This window comes from Chenopodium album, chromosome 3, assembly GCF_948465745.1.
Source record: "Chenopodium album chromosome 3, dcCheAlbu1.1, whole genome shotgun sequence".
In the NCBI taxonomy this organism is placed as follows: domain Eukaryota; kingdom Viridiplantae; phylum Streptophyta; class Magnoliopsida; order Caryophyllales; family Amaranthaceae; genus Chenopodium; species Chenopodium album.
In genome coordinates, this window is record NC_137836.1 from 36,473,126 (window position 1) to 36,491,362 (window position 18,237).

At 40.0% G+C, this 18,237-nt stretch overlaps 1 protein-coding gene across 1 annotated transcript in view; it reads right to left on the bottom strand.

The window, feature by feature from the left end:
• Window positions 1–3,434: 3,434 nt before the first annotated feature.
• LOC145623943 (uncharacterized) overlaps window positions 3,435–18,237 on the bottom strand; it is a 33,059-nt gene continuing 18,256 nt past the window's right edge. Inside the window, exons 3-5 of the mRNA XM_081676862.1 lie at window positions 4,713–4,856; window positions 3,935–4,627; window positions 3,435–3,856 (exon numbers count right to left, since the gene is read on the bottom strand). Of these exons, the coding sequence (XP_081532988.1) occupies window positions 3,617–3,856; window positions 3,935–4,627; window positions 4,713–4,856 (1,077 nt within the window). The 3' untranslated portion in view covers window positions 3,435–3,616. The remainder of the gene's footprint in view (window positions 3,857–3,934; window positions 4,628–4,712; window positions 4,857–18,237) is intronic.

Consider the following 18,237-nt stretch of genomic DNA (forward strand, 5'->3'; position numbering starts at 1 on the left):
CTAAAAAAACAGTACACACAAAATTATACTGAAGAGTACAAGAGATTACATGTTAATTATTTGAGGAGCAAAGGAACAGAGTGACCAACATTTATTAGTGTCATCATGCAGCACTTGTGCTTAAGCCAATTTCTCAATACCTTTATAAATATTACCATGTCTCTAGTAAGTCACAAACAAATACAAACCTGGGGCTTAGCCCCTCGTGAGCATTAAAAAAAAAAAAAAAAAAAAAAAAAAAAAAAAAAAAAAACAAACAAATACAAACCACCCATCAAAATTGAGAATTGCCTATGAACTAAATTCATAAATACAAAGCACCCGTCAAAACTGAGAATTAAAGCAATAATTACATGAGTGAGCTTAGAAGAAACGGTTTCGTGCTGCAACATTCACAGTGCATAAAAACACCTTTTGAAATTATTATTTTTTTTAAAGAAAAAAGTTAACAAAAAAAAAACACATTCTTGGGAGAGATGTGAGGTGATTACATTGCGCATGGCCATCTCAATGGCAGAAAGAACCCAAAAATCATCTTTGGAGAGAAATGTTAGAGCATTAACGTCCAGGCTGCTCCTCATTCTTCTTACTGCTACAGAAGACAGCTCTCAAGACTGGACAAGGATTACACAAAGTAGAATAAAGATTAAACTTACAATAGCGATAAGCCAATAATTTTAGAAGCAATAAACAAACAAGGGGAAAAAAAACCCAATGCTGAACATCTATGAACAATGAAATCTACGGAAAAAAAGAACTGATTATGAAAAAGGTCATTAAAATTCCAATAAATTAGAAAATGGAGATAACATTGCGAATTTGCATTGTTTGCAACTTAGCGGGGACTGATAACTTTGCTAATTACCAATAAGATTAACAAAAAAAAAAAAAAAAAAAAAAAAAAAAAAAAAAAAAAAAAAAAAAAAAGAAAAGAAAAAAACAGCCAAATAAGATAATTCGGAATATATGCCCACAATTCCACAAACCATGGCACAGAATATAAAAAATTGTCTAATTAATTCATCTTCCAGTATTACAAACCTAAATAATAATCTAAAGGTATATGAAGTCACTATTAAATCCTAAAAGTCATCAGTCAGCCAATATCACAATTAAGCTTTTAAACACATGTTAGCAAGATGGATCAACAAACTTTCTACAAATGAGCCTCCTACCTTATTGTGGCTTCTCCATATCTAGGCCAACCATACAAGGATTGAACTTGAAATCAACAAATACATTTCTTGGTGTCAAGGAATCATCTTAACAGATTACAAGACAAACAACAACTTGTACCGATGGCGATTATCATATTATGTCCCTTTCTTTATATCGTACGGTTCCTTATGACGTTTCATGTTAGCCGACTGCAAATCATTTTGGAATGTTGTTATTGTTGTTGAGGATGTGGATTACACTAACCATCGATTAAACCCAGAACACGGTCATCAGAAAATCCAAAAAAAGAAAAAAAAAAAAAAAAAAAGAACCAGCCAAATTATTACATCAACAATCAATTCGAAATAAAATAAAGGGAAATTATCAATGGTACACCCAAGGTTCGGGCTTTTATCAATGGTACACCTACTTAACTTTTGTTTATCAGCGGTACACCTAAGATTTCACACACTCATCTACAGTAATCCTAACGTTAATTAAACGTTAATTTTGGCTTTTTCGATTTTTGTAACTTGAAAAACTCCCTTCTTTTTTTCCCTGTACACTTTCCCTCTTTTATTTAAACTAACCCACCCACCCCCTCTAATTGTATATATTGTTTCCCTCCCTAATTTTTTTCCCTCTTCACTTTTTTCCTTCTTCACTCGAATTTCCCTCTTTACTTTTTTTTTTTTTTTTTTTTTTTTTTTTTTTTTTTTTTTTTTTTTTTTTTTTTTTTTTTTTTTTTTGAATTTGAATGGCTTCTCCTGGCATGGGGTCTTCTAGCAACAGGAATGGTAGGGGTTTGTGGTTCAAATCAATTAATCAGTTGATTGCAATTGTAACCATATTTCAACCATTTAGACAAAAATATATACTACCAAAAACCAAACAATTTTAGGCGAAATTAAAAAATTTAAAGGCTCAGATCAACACTTACCTTTAACAATCAACAATGAAGTGCAGAGTTCCCAGGAATTTTGTTCCAAACGCGAGTCAATTTAGGTACCTCACAGAAGCATAAACAGAGGAGAGACGGAGAAGGAAGAAGAAGACGAACGATCTTCTAAATTAGGGTGTTTTTAATTTAGGTAGTTGGAGTTTGGAGGGAGAGATTTAATGTATGTGACGTAGGGGGCAATTTAGTAATTTAATTCCATTTTGATAAAACTAACCTAAAATTAACGTTTGATTAACGTTAGGGTTACTGTAGATGAGTGTGGGAAACCTTGGGTGTACCAATGATAAACCAAAGTTAAGTAGGTGTACCATTGATAAAAGCCCGAACTTTGGATGTACCATTAATAATTTCCCTAAAATAAATTAACAAGATTACTAAGTTTTATGTCAAGTACATGACAACCTTCAGTATGACACCAGCAATTATATTATTTACAAGCACTAAAGCTCCCATTAAGACTATAAGACCTGACACCAAAAAAGTTATCCAGTAACTCATACCTAAAAGTTCTAATTCAAATGGCTTAATCTAATAACAGAAAATAAAGCATCCCTCCACTATAAGCTGAAATTACCAATTCACTACGAAATCTAATATAAGCATTTTTAAAATTAGAGCACGGATTTTCACACATTGCATAGAATCAAACGGAGGGATAAATATGAATTTATCAGCAATAAATCTTCATACGAATTTTAAAAAATTACCACCAGCTTTTCTTGTTTAATGTTTGGACTAAATCTAGTATCAAATTGAATAATGACTACAATAGCAAAAGCTTAAGTATGTAAAAACTAATATTTATAACAAAAATTACCAACTAAAGCAAGAATTTAGAAACAAAAATAAATGTACCATGCTGTTTGATGAAGTGCCTAGCAGCAGTTTTGTAACTCTACCATTCCTATGAGAATGTAAGCTCCAAGGTCAGCAGTCTCAGCACCATCAAAATACTCCAATTACAAGAATTCTCTTTCCTCTGTCTATTAAACCCATTAAAAATTTAAATTTAAATTTTAAAAAAACTAAATAAAAAAAAAAAAAAATCCATTAATCTGTAAAAATTACAATAATGATAATAATAATTAAATCATCTCAACCTTAATGGCTTCAAAAAGACGAATTATATTGGGATGAGTAATATTTCCAAAAATGAGATGCACTTAATACAAGAATGACAAGCATTACCATACCTTCCTCCAATGTACTCTGTGTATGGAGAATCGTAGCATTATTCTGCATTACTCATTGCATATTCAAACGGATTTGGGATGTTGGAAGATACTAATAATAATCAGCAGTAAAATACAATCTGTTTCCGCAAGATACTGATATCACCTTTTTTATTTTTTGGATAGCAAACAACCCTCATAATATATTACAAGCGCATTACACATTACAATTTACAGGCAAGTAGTGACCAGCATAGAGAAAGAGAATAAGGAGAAAAAATAACACCAACAGAAGAAAGTGACATCTTCTCTATCAGATGAAAAACTAGCTAATGTTGCATTCTCTAGGATCACCATCTGTGGCAGCATCCCTATCAGAAAACCTTAAAATATAAGCTTCTCCTTCACTATCGTCATCCTCACTCTCACCATTACCTCTCCTGGGCCGCCTTTCAACAAAAGCCAGTGTTTGTCGTCTCTGCAGTCGTAATACATGCATTATAACATCAGGGGTGAGAGTCACCCGCGAATGATCCTCTCTCCCTTGTCGGTTAGACTCCATAATCTGTACACAATAAATATATATAAAGGCAATATCCAACACCCAAACCTAGAAAGAGCCGGGATAGGAAGGGATATTAACCTCGTTTACATCAGTGGGCAGGGGCTGAACTATCTTAGAAACCGGAGACCAGATTTTTGCACTTTTTTCGATACCACAAGTGGCAAGGACAGGCATGGATGGATGCTGCTCAAGCTGATTAACTACATGTCTATCTCCGACCATCAAACGTACAAGTTTTGAGTCCTTTTTGTCCCAAATGAAGATATGGCCACAATCTGAACCACTAACAACAAATTCATCATTGGGGCCGAAAAAGTTGACGCCTTTAACTGTTTGTGAATTTCTGTGTCCAGAAAAAACTTGTGGCTCTTCCAATTTCTGAAGCTCTTCAGAAGATATTAACCTCGGATTTGTTCCCATCCCCATGAATTTTTGAAACAAGTATATGAGCTCATCATTATACGAGACAAGTAACTCGCCTGCATTTGAGTAAGCTAGCCCTGTGATATGAACATTGCCACTCTCTTTGAGATGATGAGGACAAAATGTGTTCACTGGCCTATCCAAATTACTGGAGGCATCCCAATGGCATTTTCTCATGTCATATACACGCACATATTCATCAGAGCCTCCAACAGCAAGATAATTAGGATTTCTCGGATCACTCACAATCCCGTTCAATCGGACTCTACTTGAAAAATCAGACCTGTCACCTACTGTAAAGGAGCAACAAGAGAAGAGCTTTGTGGAAGAATTGCTTCTCAGATCAAACTGCAAAGTAGGAAAAGGAAACATTGATAATATAACAGCCAGCTATTCAAAAGATTACATACTGCTATAAGCATTTTGGACATACATGTTGAACAAAGCCATCCTCACCACAGCTGTAAAGGATGTAAGGACTTCCAGGTTCTACAGAAAGTTTGAAGACAGCTCCTCGATGCTTCCCTAACCTTTTTGTATCAACACTTCCATCCTGTAAGACTTGACCAACTCTCACCTGAAGATATAATTAAGCAATAGATGTTGGTAGATTAGATCAAAAGCATTCTGGGGGCTTAAAGGAGGATTTGATGATCAGAAACAGGTTTCAATGTTCTTTTCTCTTTAATGAGGCCTGTATTATGCAAACTCTAGAAATACTCACATCTGGCACAATTTGGTCAAGAAATACTCACATCTGGCACAATTTGGTACCTAGACTACCTACCACATTAATATAAACTATAAGTACGATATTAGGTCTAGAGTCTTATACTTCCATCGTTCCACAAATATTGCAACTATTACCATTTTAAGAAGTTTCATAAGCATTGCAACATTTCCCTATTTACACATGTTTTCTCTCTTTCTCTCTCCTTATAACATGGGTCCCTATCATTATCCCTCTCTTTCTCTCTCCTTATCATATGGGTCCTTAGCTTTTCTCTATATCTCCCCTCTTCTTAAAATCCGTGTCCCATCCCTATGCTGCAACATTTGGGAATAGAGGACGTATAAAACTAAAGGTCAATAAATACTACCTATTTATGAACCCTAAAATCCAATATAAACCAAAAGGCTTGTATGAATTACATTTTAAGAAATATAAGCTTCAAGTTTTGGTTCCAAGTCTCAAGCTCTAATTTCCTCGTTAAGCAATCAGAACCCAAGAAATAACCTGAAACAATGGATGTAGATGCGTATTTTCATTTCTTTGTTCCAGCGTAAAAACCTGATTAATATAGGAACATTGGACTACGATAGGTATTTGTTATAAAGCCCGCTAGACAGACTCAAGCTGGGGCACTCAGTTACTTATTCTTCTTACAATCCTGAGCCAATATCCTATAAGAGTCTACCTTTTTAAAATTCATATTAGGATAGATTATATTACAAAAAAAAATTACAACCTACTGCCTCCTTGACATTAGGACGAGACTCTTGATCCAAGGAAAACAGCACTAGCAGTCCTGTACAAGCCTTGAGTATATCCCATAGCAGGGGACTAAACAATCTTTGTTGGTGGTACTAGTAATTTCTTTACCAAAATATTTCTCCAACTCTCAGCTTTGCATTATATTAATTTTGCATAATTTATCAACCTTACCCAGTACCTACTTTTTGTAATAGACTAACATAAGGGAGGGCAATTGGGGGAATTTAGTACTTTTAGGTTAGTAGTCACTTGACCTTAGTATAAATAGGGATAGTATATGCAGTAGGATATCATGTGAATTGTGAGGGAAAATGTTGAGAGTAGTAACCTCAATTTACTAGGAGAGTGATAACCTAAAGTTATCAAGAGAGTAATAGCCTTAAGCTATTAATCTATCACTTATGTACCCAAATTTCTACCATTATTAATCAAAGTATCAAGCTTTTGTCTCTTAATTAGTCTTTAAATCAGAAAATACTAAGTCAGTCCATAACACTTTTATGTCATAGAGCTCCATTTCCAACCTGACAAATCGCATAAAAATACTGCTATGGAAGCCAGCAGCTTGCAAAAGACGGTCACTTTGTATCTCTTCTTGCACCGGGTGTCCGGGTCAAGGTGTCTTGTCCCAGTTCTGCTGCAGGAAATTTAACTCCCTTCTGTAGCTGCATATCTTCTGCACATTGCACTTTAACAGCAATCAAAGAATTGGTTCTTATGAGTTTCCATCTCCACGCCACAATACAGACATTCATCCTGAGTCTAGTTTGCAACCACCCATGAACATCAACCCAGCAAATAAATTTGTGCTTAGGAAAACAGTATCTATTCTAAAGCCCATCAGACCAAACTTTATTTGGATTATGCCCAATTGCATACAGGGCCACTTATAAGCTTTACTAACATAAAAACTAGCTTGCAGGTGCCACTGTGCTATAGACTCAGGACTGTGACAGGCAGTCAAATTGATTGAAGATGAAGATAAAGGCCACAACTATTGTTAAGCTACAGCTATTACAATAAAGGTGGAAGTTTGGAGTGTACTACTACTCTAGAATAACATCAAAACTCACATAACATTTTCCTTCCCCCCTTGTGCCTTAAATACTAAGGATCCCCTTTCCCAAATGAAACCTAACAATTACATAAGCTGTCCTCAATTGCCAGAGTGGCTCAATACAAAACATTCCATTCAATCATTTCTCTTTTTTGTCTTCTTTTGCTGTTTGTCTTCTTTTGCTGATTTGCTGATTTCAAAATTGCTGCTACTGCTGTCCTTGACCTGTATTCTTGCGCCTCCTTGTATAGTTGTATAAACTTGAATTGGTGGAGTTGGATTGGGCCGATTCGTTGCATTACTCCCCCCCGGGACATTCACCTTGTCCTCAAGGTGGAAGGATGGAATCCGCATATTAGTGGCTTCATAGTCCTCCCATGTGGCTTCAAACTCGGGCAACCCAAGCCACTTGAGCAAGACTTCAGTGTGAGTAGAGCTCTGCTCTTCTCTGTGGCGCACTGCCAGCACCTCTTCAGGCTCCACTGCCAACTCCAGGTTATCCGTGAGCTGAGTGGGAAGAGTTGGGTGGACTGGTGTGTCTCCCACTACTCTCTTCAGTTGAGAGACATGGAAAACCAAGTGAACCTTGCTGTCCTCAGGTAATTTCAAGCGGTAAGCGACCTTCCCCACTCGTTGAATGACCTCAAAGGGTCCATAATAGCGTGCAGCAAGTTTCTCAAAAGGACGGCTTGCTATGGATTGCTGCCGATATGGCTGCAATTTCAGATAGACCCAATCTCCCAACTCAAATTCTACTTCCCTTCTTCTGCTATCTGCATTCTCCTTCATGAGCTGCTGCGCCCTATTGAGGTTCATCTTTAACTCATCCAAAATTAAATTCCTCTAAAGCAGTCCTTCTTCCAGACTTTTCACCATAGTTGCATCTTCCCTCACCCTCCAGATTTTTGGTAGATCACGGCCATACACCACTTTAAAAGGGGTCATCTTAGTTGAGATGTGTGGTGAGGTATTATACGAGTACTCGGCCCAAAGCAACCATTGAGCCCAAGTCTTCGGTTGATTAGTTACGAAACAACGAAGGTAAGCTTCCAAGCACTTGTTTACAACTTCGGTTTGGCCATCCGATTGAGGGTGATAAGCGGTGCTTCTATTAAGGCGTGTACCTTGCAGCCGAAATAATTCCTTCCAAAAGAGGCTCATGAAAACCTTGTCTCGATCGGAGACTATAGAGGATGGGAGTCCATGCAAGCACACAATCTCCTTCACAAACACATCAGCTACTTTAAGAGCATTGAAAGGGTGCTTAAGGCCCACAAAGTGGCTGTACTTTGACAATCGGTCTACAACCACCAAGATCACATTAACCCCTTTAGAAAGCGGCAGTCCCTCTATGAAATCCATAGAGATGTCATCCCAAACAACCTCGGGTACGGGAAGCTGTTGAAGCAATCCGGCAGGGACTTGTGAGGATTTGCTCCTTTGGCACACTTCATACAACCGCACATATTCCCCTACTCTCTTCCTCAACCCCGGCCAAAACCAGTCCACGGCTATCCTAAGATAGGTTTTCACCTCTCCTTCATGCCCTCCCATGGGTGAGTCATGATATTCTTGCAATAGCTTGGGAATGAATTTCAAATTTTTTGGTACTACCATTCTTCCCTTGTACAATATTCTGCTGCCACACAGAGTATATCCCCTGTCTTCACCCCCACTATCTGCCAGCTTGTTTTTCACTTCACACAGGGATCCTTCGATATCTCATCTTCTAACTCAGCCCAATCAATAACTTGAACCGAAATTTGGGCTTGCCCACCTCCTTTTCTCGAAAAAGCATCAGCCACTCTATTTGAAGGCCCCGGTTTGTATTGTATGTCAAAGTCCATACCCATCAATTTCCGCTTCCATTTTTGGTATTCACCCCCGACTTCCCTTTGTTGAGTTAAGAACCTCAAACTTTGTTGGTCGGTGCGAATCACAAATCGTCTCCCCAAGAGGTAGTGTCTTCATTTCATCACCGCCAAGCTAATTGCCATTAGCTCTTTTTCATATATTGATTTTGCTTGATTCCTCACTCCAAGCAACTTGCTAAAATAGGCAATTGGCTTTCCTTGTTGCATCATCACGACCCTGATATGTCTATTTTATATAGTGTTTTACCCTCGTCCCTTGGTCGTAATTGGTAGTGCTTTTGGCTCTTTAGAGCCACTTTTATTACTAATTGTTGTTTTCTAGTGTTTTCGTAGTTTTGGTTGAGTTTTGCTGGGAATAGCACATTTGGAGCATTTTCCCGAGATTTTATGAAGCTACTACGAGCATTGGAGGAGCACGACCGATATATCGAGGAAATTGGACCGAGTAGAGGAAATCAGGATTGGGTCGAATGATCGGGGCCCAATCGAAGTCCAAAGCTTGCCCAAAGTGAGCTAGAGTGCCCAAGATGGCCTTGCCGGCCAAGAGGGTCCCGCCCGAAGGCACGCCCGGCCGGGCGGGGCGGAAGAAGCAAAGCGCCCGATCTCGCGCCTGGTCGATAAAGAAAAGGTGCGCCCGACTGGGCGCATGTCTTTGGAAGTTAATTAAGCTCGATTTTAGTTTGTTTAAGTTTAGGATTTTCGAGTTTAATATAAATACGATTTTGTTAAGTAATTTTAGTACCTTCTTTTAGCTTTCTCTCTCTTCTTAGTTTTGAGATTAGCTTTCTCTCTCTTCTTAGTTTTGAGATTAGTTTTCTCTCATTGTTTCTCTCTCTACAACTCTACAACCTTGTTCTTAATACAATTCATTATTTCCGTTAATTTTGGTAACGATTTCTTCTCTATTATTTTCAATAATTTAATTTCTTTATTTCATCATGTCTTGTTTAATTGCTTTGATTAGTTTAGATTTAATTATGCGTGAGTAGTTTTCTTTCTAGGATTTATGGGGATCCATGAATAATATGAAGGGGTAATTTATTATTGTTAATTGTCAATGCTTGATTAATTTCCTATTGATTGATTTGATGCTATGCAATTAGATTTGCGCAGGTTTAATTGTATGAGTTATGCACTATTGATTCGAGAATCAAGAGATGAGAATTGATGTCTAGGCTTAGTTTCAATAGGCAGGTTAATTTATAAATGGTTAAGTCGAGATTCGAGAGATGAGATTTAATACCGATAGATTAATTATGTGATTGTAATACATAGCGAAAGCCCTTTATGATCTGATTAATTGATGCATTGATGATTGATTATTGTGTTTTACCCTCGAATATTATTTATTGGTGAACCTATGCCCCAGGCCTTTTATTCATTGATTTTCCCTATCCTTAATCTTAGTAGCTTAGTTCCCTTTAATAATAACAAATTGGTTACTTAATAATTTAGATTACTTTTAATTAATTAGAAATAAAAAGACTTGTTCCCGTGTGGATTTGACCCTACTTCCTTATCTACTTTAGTTAGAGGACTTAGATAACACTTTTGATTAGGTGATACGACTTTAGCCTGTCAAAATTTGGCGTCGTTGCCGGGGAAACGGATTTTATTTTTATTTTCGATTATTTTTGTAGTCTAAATTAATTTATCTAGTCTCATAGAACGCAAGTTCTTTGAGACAACTTTCTCATATTTGTTTGTTTAGTTCTGCGTTTATGCCCAGAAATTCTAGATCAGGCTACATTCCATTCAATCCTGAAATCGAACAATCATAGACATGAAGAATTGTTACAGGCACATACAAGACACTTCTGGAGGTAATCCACCTTCGAAACCCCCATCTGATTCTAGTGATTCGGAAGACTTTTCAGAACCTAAATAAGAGATGACGGCACCACCACCTCCTCCACCTCGCAAGCTTAGCGATTATTCGTAGTCGTCGCTAAAAGATTTTCCACACCTTACTCCTACTCCGGCCTTGATGGAGTGCAATTTGAAATCGAACCCCAATTTATCACGATGATAGAGAGGAAGCAATTCAGTGGAGCTAAGGGTGAGGATCCGATCTTCACATTGCAGATTTCTGGAATATTGCAATACCATTAGGCAAGGTGTGGTCACGCAAGACCAAATCAGGGAGATTCTTTTTCCCTTTTCTTTATGTGGAAAAGCTAAATTATGGTTTAATGGTTTGAACAGAACTGCACTTGGTATTACTGACTGGGAAACTCTTGCTTTGAATTTTTATAATAAATATTACCCTGCAAAGAGAACTTTACTAAGGAGTGCTATTCAGAACTTCGCCCAAGATGAAACTCTATATGAGGCTTGGGAGAGGTTCAAGGATCTACAGAGAGAATGCCCCCACCATAATCTGGCACAATGGCAGTTGATCCAAGCTTTTTACAATGGACTAGGGAATTCATCTAGATCAATTCTAGATTCTGCGGCTAGCGGGAGATTCATGAATCTTAATGTTGAAAATGCAGGTTCAGGTTATCAAAGATATGGCAATTCACAATTCCCGATATGGGAATCCAAGAGGGTTTGCTAACAAAGGAAAACATAATGTCGATTCTGTATCTTTTTTGCAAGCTCAGTTAACATCTATTTCTCATAAACTAGATAATCTTACTGTTGTTCCTAACTCTGTAGCTAATGTTTGTGCTATTGCTAACAATGAAGCTTTTTGTGAAAATTGTGGAATTGTAGGACATTGGGAGCAAGATTGTAGGAGTTCCATAGAGCAAGTTAATGCCTTCCAATCCTATAGGCAAAATAACCCATACTCCAACTCTTATAATCCTGGCCTCCGGAACTACCCATATCTTTCCTACCGGAGTACCAACGTACAAAATCCTCCATCTCCACAACAAACACAACAACAACCACCAACACAGCAAAAATATTACCATCCTAATTCTAGCCAGAAAAACCAGTCACAATCCTCCTCATCTTCTGACCCTGCTATGTCAGAAATTAAAGCAATGCTTTCAAGCATGCAAAAGCACATGGAGAGTAGGGATGCACAAATTGATTCGATTATAGCTCATAATAAAATCATGGACAATCAAATTGCGCAGATTTCATCTACCCTACAAACCCGTCAGCAAGAAGCTTTAGCATCGCAACCAATCCACCCTACAGATCATGCTAATGCAATCACTCTAAGGAGTGGTTCACACTATGATGGGCCTCCTATGCCCAAGGATGATGGACCTGTTGCTAAATTTGTTTCCCTTGTACCAAATGCTAATCTTACTAACCCTGCAGGGCTATAGAAGGAAACTATTCCTTCTAATATTTCTTTGCAGGGTAAATCTCAGGACAAGGGTGGAGATGTGCAGAGCCTAGTTATCAAACTACCATTCCCCAATAGACATTTGAAAAGTAAGTTTGATAAGCAATTCGGTAAGTTTTTGGAGGTTGTGAAGAATTTGCAGGTAACAATTCCTTTCACTTATCACTCAGGTTCCTGCAAATGCTAAATTTATGAAAGATATTTTGACTAGGAAAAGGGTCTTTGATGAGGTAGAAATTGTAGCTTTGACAGAGGAATGTAGTGCTTTATTGCAAAATAAATCCCCTCCTAAATTAAAGGATCCCGGTAGTTTTCCTATCCCTTGTCATATAAGTAATGTCTTCATTGATAAAGCATTATGTGATTTGGGTGCTAGTGTTCATCTGTGTGTGCTAAGTTTAATATGGGTGATTTGTCCGTGTCAGAGTTAGTAAATTATTTATCCCTGTTGATTTTGTTTTGTTAGACATGGCTGAGGATACACAAATTCCTATTATATTAGGTGTTTTGGGTTTTTTTGTGTCCCTCGGGAGAGTTATAGCTCAAGACTGGATTCAGCAAGGACGCCTGTACCAGCAAAACAAACGGAGCACCGAATGGTCGGTGGTCCGCCTCCGAAGGTTAAGTTAGTACGGATTCAGAGTAAAACGTGTGGAAAATAAGTTATCTGCTCGGATTCCAAGCTCAGGTGTTGTCTATTTCTTGTTTCTTGAGAGGGACAGATCAATAATGATTGGAACGTCCCCCAATAAATGGGGGAATGTCCCTATTTATAGGGATCTTGGGAAGTGTGCCCTCCCTAGGGTTTGATAACCTAGGGATTAGGGCACGCCGTTTTTTAAGGGCCCCTTGGGATTTGGGCCTTGAAAGCCGCCATTCCCAGGGGGCAATATCCGCTCGACACGTGTCACCATTTGGAAGGTCCAAGTAGGCTCCCCTTCCACTGACATGTGTCATGCTCTGATTGGGCCACTTGGCAGGGTATAAAATACCCAAATCATTTGCCCCTCACAGGGGGTCACGTGCTTGCCACGTGCCGCCTGTGACAGGTGTCGGGTTATGAGCGATTGGTTTTTCAACCATTTACCATGGGTGAATCTAAGGATTTTTACCCTAGATTCTTTACCCTTTCTATAAATAGGGGTTGACCACCCTTCATTTTTTCACACTTCTGTGAATCTTTCGAGCCTTTGACTTCTGAACTCTTGACTAGTTCTTTGCAAGCATCCGACAGTCGTCCAAGCTTCTTTGTTCTTTGTAAACAGACGTCCAAGCTTCTTTCAGCCGTCTCCTATTACCCTTTAAAGGTAACCGTCTACTTCTTTTTCTTTTTTTTTTTTACTTTTTCCTTGCTTTGTTTTTTAAAATGGTTTCCCAAACGCACACGGCACGGCCTAGGGTAGTGATCAGGAGGTCACCGGGGACGGCTGGATCTAGAACTAGCGGTGTCGAATGTTTGTTCATGGACCCTGCTATGCGAACTTCCCTGAATTCGATCGTTTCTGTGTCTATGCAGGACACCATGACCAGAACCAAGAGAACTGGTAGACAATATAATTCGGATGGTTCTTTCTACCATTCGGTTCGGAGGGGTCCACTATATATTCAGACGGCTCTATTAGGGCGCCTGTTAGTGAGCTTCGAGATCATCCTCCAAGCCCTTCTTCAGACCCTCGTCCAACTCCAACCTATTATCATTCCCCAACCTCCAGCGGTACTCCCTGCGACACAATCTTGTGGGAGGCTGAAGCCCCTTCTGGACAAGCGTCGGAGGAGAGACTGAGGGAGGACCCTGCTGGCACCAGCCGGCCCTCCTGGTGAGAGCTCTGATGACGACTCGGCCTCGTCATCTTTTGATAGTGCCTCCGTTGACTCGGGGGAGGCACGAGCTAAGATAAACACGGCAAGGGAGTCCTTGTCAGTGGAAAAAGGTGAAGGTTGGGCCGAGCCGCATGCTACTCACTGCCGGGAGCATGCTCCCTATTGTAAGCACGTTCCCGAAGCCAGGCGGGACCTAATGAAAACGACCTGGCCAAGTTCAAGTCTAAGCATGTCATGGGACATTGCTTCCTTCTCACCGTGTCGGATGTTGTAGATACAGTCACCTGCTAGTGTCCAGCTACCATGATGAGAGCTTTGGTTGTTATGAGGCAACCATTCAGGCGTGTCTGCGCTTCCCTCTCCATCCGACAGTGGAGAGAATTCTTGATGGATACCAACTGGGTATCTGGCAACTCCTGAACTCTTGGATTAATATAATCGAGTACGTTGCCGCGTGTGAAATGCTGATGGTGGATCCTAGCTGTGAGGCGTTCGCCCACATGCACTATCTAAGCCGAGCGCCGAAAACAGGCGGCGAAAGCTGGTACACCTTGACCACCTGCAAGGCATAGAATAAAATCTCGGTCGTGTCGACGCGTTTCGCCCGAGATGTAACGGAATTTGAAGTTGCCAAATCGCGATTTAGCGTTTTGTAACGGGGTTTTCAAAACCACCGCATTTTTTGCCGATACACCGCCGGATCGCCTGAGATATAGTTTGATTTTGCGAGTTAATCACTTAATTAAATATAAATTGCAACTTCCATGGTTGTCGGACTCCATTGTTAGCCTGTGAAACTCCACACAATAGAAAGAGAAAGAGGAAGTAAAAGAAAGGCTAAAATAGTGGGGTAAGTAAAGGAAGTGTTGGTGGGACAGCTGTCCACCTTTTGTGGTTCATTTATTTACACCTTTCATTTATTTTTGGATTTTTAACTCCCCCTTTACGTTATTGATAGACTTAGGAGTTAGGAGACTTCAAATTTTATTTTTTACTTTTTAAATTCCACTACATCACTCTTTTTATCGGTTACTTTTACTGTTTTACCATTTTATTTTTAGTTTAATATTTTTATCATTACTTTATTATATATTTTTTTAATGCAAATCATTACTTTATTAGTAGTGTATAAGTGCATAAAATAATTGTATAGATCATTTTAGAATTTAAATAATTTTTTAAAAATTAAAAATTCTACCGCGATGACCGATACTCGGTCAACGATCACCGCATCATTTCCGTTACCGCAACATCGCGACCGTTCCCGCGATCGCGACTGAAACCACATTTTTATTCTATGCTGCAAGGGGTACATGATGGCAGTCCCGGTAAGAAGTCCAAGTGGAAGGACCGGAAGACAAAGTTTTATGTAGTTCACTCCTCTGACCGCCTGCTGAATCAAAAGTATAACAGGTGGAATAAGAATCCCCCCTCCTAGCTGGAAAGAAAGCCCTGTCGCCTCTTCCTAGGCGAGCCCAGGAGGAGATATTTGATAAGGGTCTGTTCAAGTTGTCCGTCCGGACAAACGAGCAGACGGGGGAGAAGGAAGTCACCCCCAAAGTTACATTCCTCGTTATGAGTGGCTCTCGGACGGTGTGTACTTGGCCGCCTGCGGCTTGAGTAGGGAGATGCCGAGACTCCGAGAGGTAGTCGGCCGCTTGATTTTTTAATGCTTTAGTTGTTTTCAATATTTGCTTGCAGATTTCTAACTCTTGTTTCTTTGTACACACAAAGCTATGTAGAAGCTCTCGGCCTCCAAGAAGCCGGCTGCAGCCTCTGCAGCTATGTACTGTTCGAACATTCTCAAACGGACGAACGAGGAACAAAAAACTGGCGGGAACCCCAAGGTAAAGGTTTATCACACTTGTCTTTTTTGAACAAGATTTTTCCTCGGTCCGCATGTCTTCTGACTATTAGGTGGTTCCACCAAGCCTTCTCCCTCCAAACCATCCGACCCTAAGCTGCAGAAGCTGAAGGCCGGAGATGTAGGCGCTTCTGGCAAGTCCAAAAAGCACATTGCCCAAGGGCATCGAAGAGTGGCAAGCCATTCACTGGTCAGCAGGAGACGAAAAGAAGCCCGTCAAGGGGGATGAGGGGAGGGTAAGGGCTACTTCCCCTTAATGTTTTTTACATAGATGTAGACCATTCGGCCTACTCTTGACCTATGTTATATTAATTTGTGCGGCTCCTACTTAGATCGTTCAGATGGCCAAGGAGATGCTACGAGGTAAGAACTTGGTAAAATTTTATTACAAGTCACACTTGTATCTGATGCTAACCATTCGCCCCTTTGACCGAATGCAGGCCATGCTACGCGTATAAGGGCTTAAAAAGCCAATCCTGGAGAAGTCAAAAGAGGTAACAGCGGCTAATGCCCGGGCTGACTCCGCTTTAGACATAACTCAATTTGAAATAGCTCAAAATGAGTTATTGACACTTGATATGATGTATTCCCAGGATCCCTGCAGGTGAAGCGGGACTTGGAGGCGACTCGGACGAAGATCAACGAGCTTAAGGCTGAAGTTAAGGGCCTTAAGGAGAAGCTTGAGCCATTGGATGAGGCCAAGCAGGATGCTGAGAAGGCTAAGCAGCGGGTGGGCTGCCTGGAGAAGCGCTTAGCTAACCAGGAGAAGCAGCTCCAAGCCAAATACAAGGCTCGCGGCGAGGAGGAGAAGGAGGCCGTTGTCAAACAAATGATGGAAGACAATGAAGCCATCATGCGAATGGCATGGGAAGCGGCTCCGGGTGTTGACTATGATACTTGGAAGACAAAGTTTGATCAAGCCAACAATGATTTCAATGCACGCCTCCTTCAGTAGGCACAGGAGGAAGCGACCAAGGTTGCAACTGAGGAGTCCGGCTCCTCGAGAGAGTCCTCCGAGGATGAGGAGGAGGAGGAGGAGGAGGAGGATGAAGATGATGAGCAGCCGACGGGTGAAAACAAGGAGGATGCGGCTAATAACAATGAGAACCTCTCCCCTGCTACTTAAGCTTTAGGTATCTTTCTGCGGCCGAATGGCCAAGTATTTGCTTTTTCGGCCAGTGTGCCGAGTAGTCGTGTATTTTACCGACCAAGGGGTCGGGTAGTTCAACTTTCTTCCAGCAATGCCGGCAAACTCTAGCAGTCACCCGTTTTGGGCGGCTGCTTCTTTTATTGAAGCATCCGGTCGTTTGACCGGTTTTAAATTGGCGTTATGCTTCAAAAATTTTAAAGCTTTCAATTTTTTCTGCATGTATTTATTTTTGGCTAAGTATTTTAAACCTGTATACCATGCAAATGTTCTTGCCCCTGGATGTCAGTTGGTTTCGGTTGAGAGGATTGATTGACTTAGAAATTATTGATACTTTAAAGAGTATGCATGGTTTCTAAGTCGATCAATCACTATGGTGATTGCCCCAAATCAAGCGATAGACGGCCATGTAGAGCAGACGGTTTCTTGAATGCTTCCGGCGAAAGACCTCGTAAAATATAGATAAGCCGCTTAATTTTTTGACTTAGCTTGTTTGATGAAAAAAGAATTGTCTGCATGCCTTACCCCAGAGCAAGAACAGGCGGTAAGGTAGCCTCTAATATGAAACAGTAGCCGTTTTCCGCCTGTGCTAGAACAATCGAAAAACTCAACGCTATTTAGATTTCAAGTTAGATTAAATCAAACGACTGCGAGCGTTGCCTTAGCGCATTCGGTAGGGCCGCTTGTTATGTTTGTAGAGCAATGTGCCACCCAAATGGGAGATGCTTCTCATCGACAAATTCGCCCGAATGGACGTCGCTGGTTGTCTGACTCATGTTGGAGCAGACATTCGTACTCATGTTCGAGCAGACGGTAGTTTAAATAATGTTCATCCGGCCATTGGCCTCTTTTAACGAGTAAATAGCCACTAAGTTATTGACTTAGCTTAAAAAGTGAATAAAGAATAACTAGCCGCTAAGTTATTGACTCAGCTTAAAATTTTAATAAGTTTTGGGGCGACTGTTTTGGTGCAGTCGGGTCTCCTATTAAAGATCTTGGGTGTCTGCTTTTGGGGCAGACGATCCCTTTATAATTTTAACAAGTTATAAAGCATACAAGGCCGTGTGCACATTGTGCATCCCGTAGCTCATAAAATCTCGACGTTGTCCGTAGGCGATGTTCAAGCATCGTCGTCAGTTATTAATTGGTCCGTCTGTACATTATACAGTCGGAGCTATAAAAGGTAAGTAGGATCCGTCGGCACATTGTGCAGGCGGCATCTTTCAAAGTTGTGAGCATGATCCTTCTGCACTTTGTGCAGTCGGTACTCAAAATAAAGTAAATAAGGACAAGTATGGAAATGAAGGCAAAATTTCATTGACAAGTCAAACACTTTACAAAATTTCAGAAGTAGTACTTCTTTAAGTTATCTACATTCCAAGTTCTAGGTAAG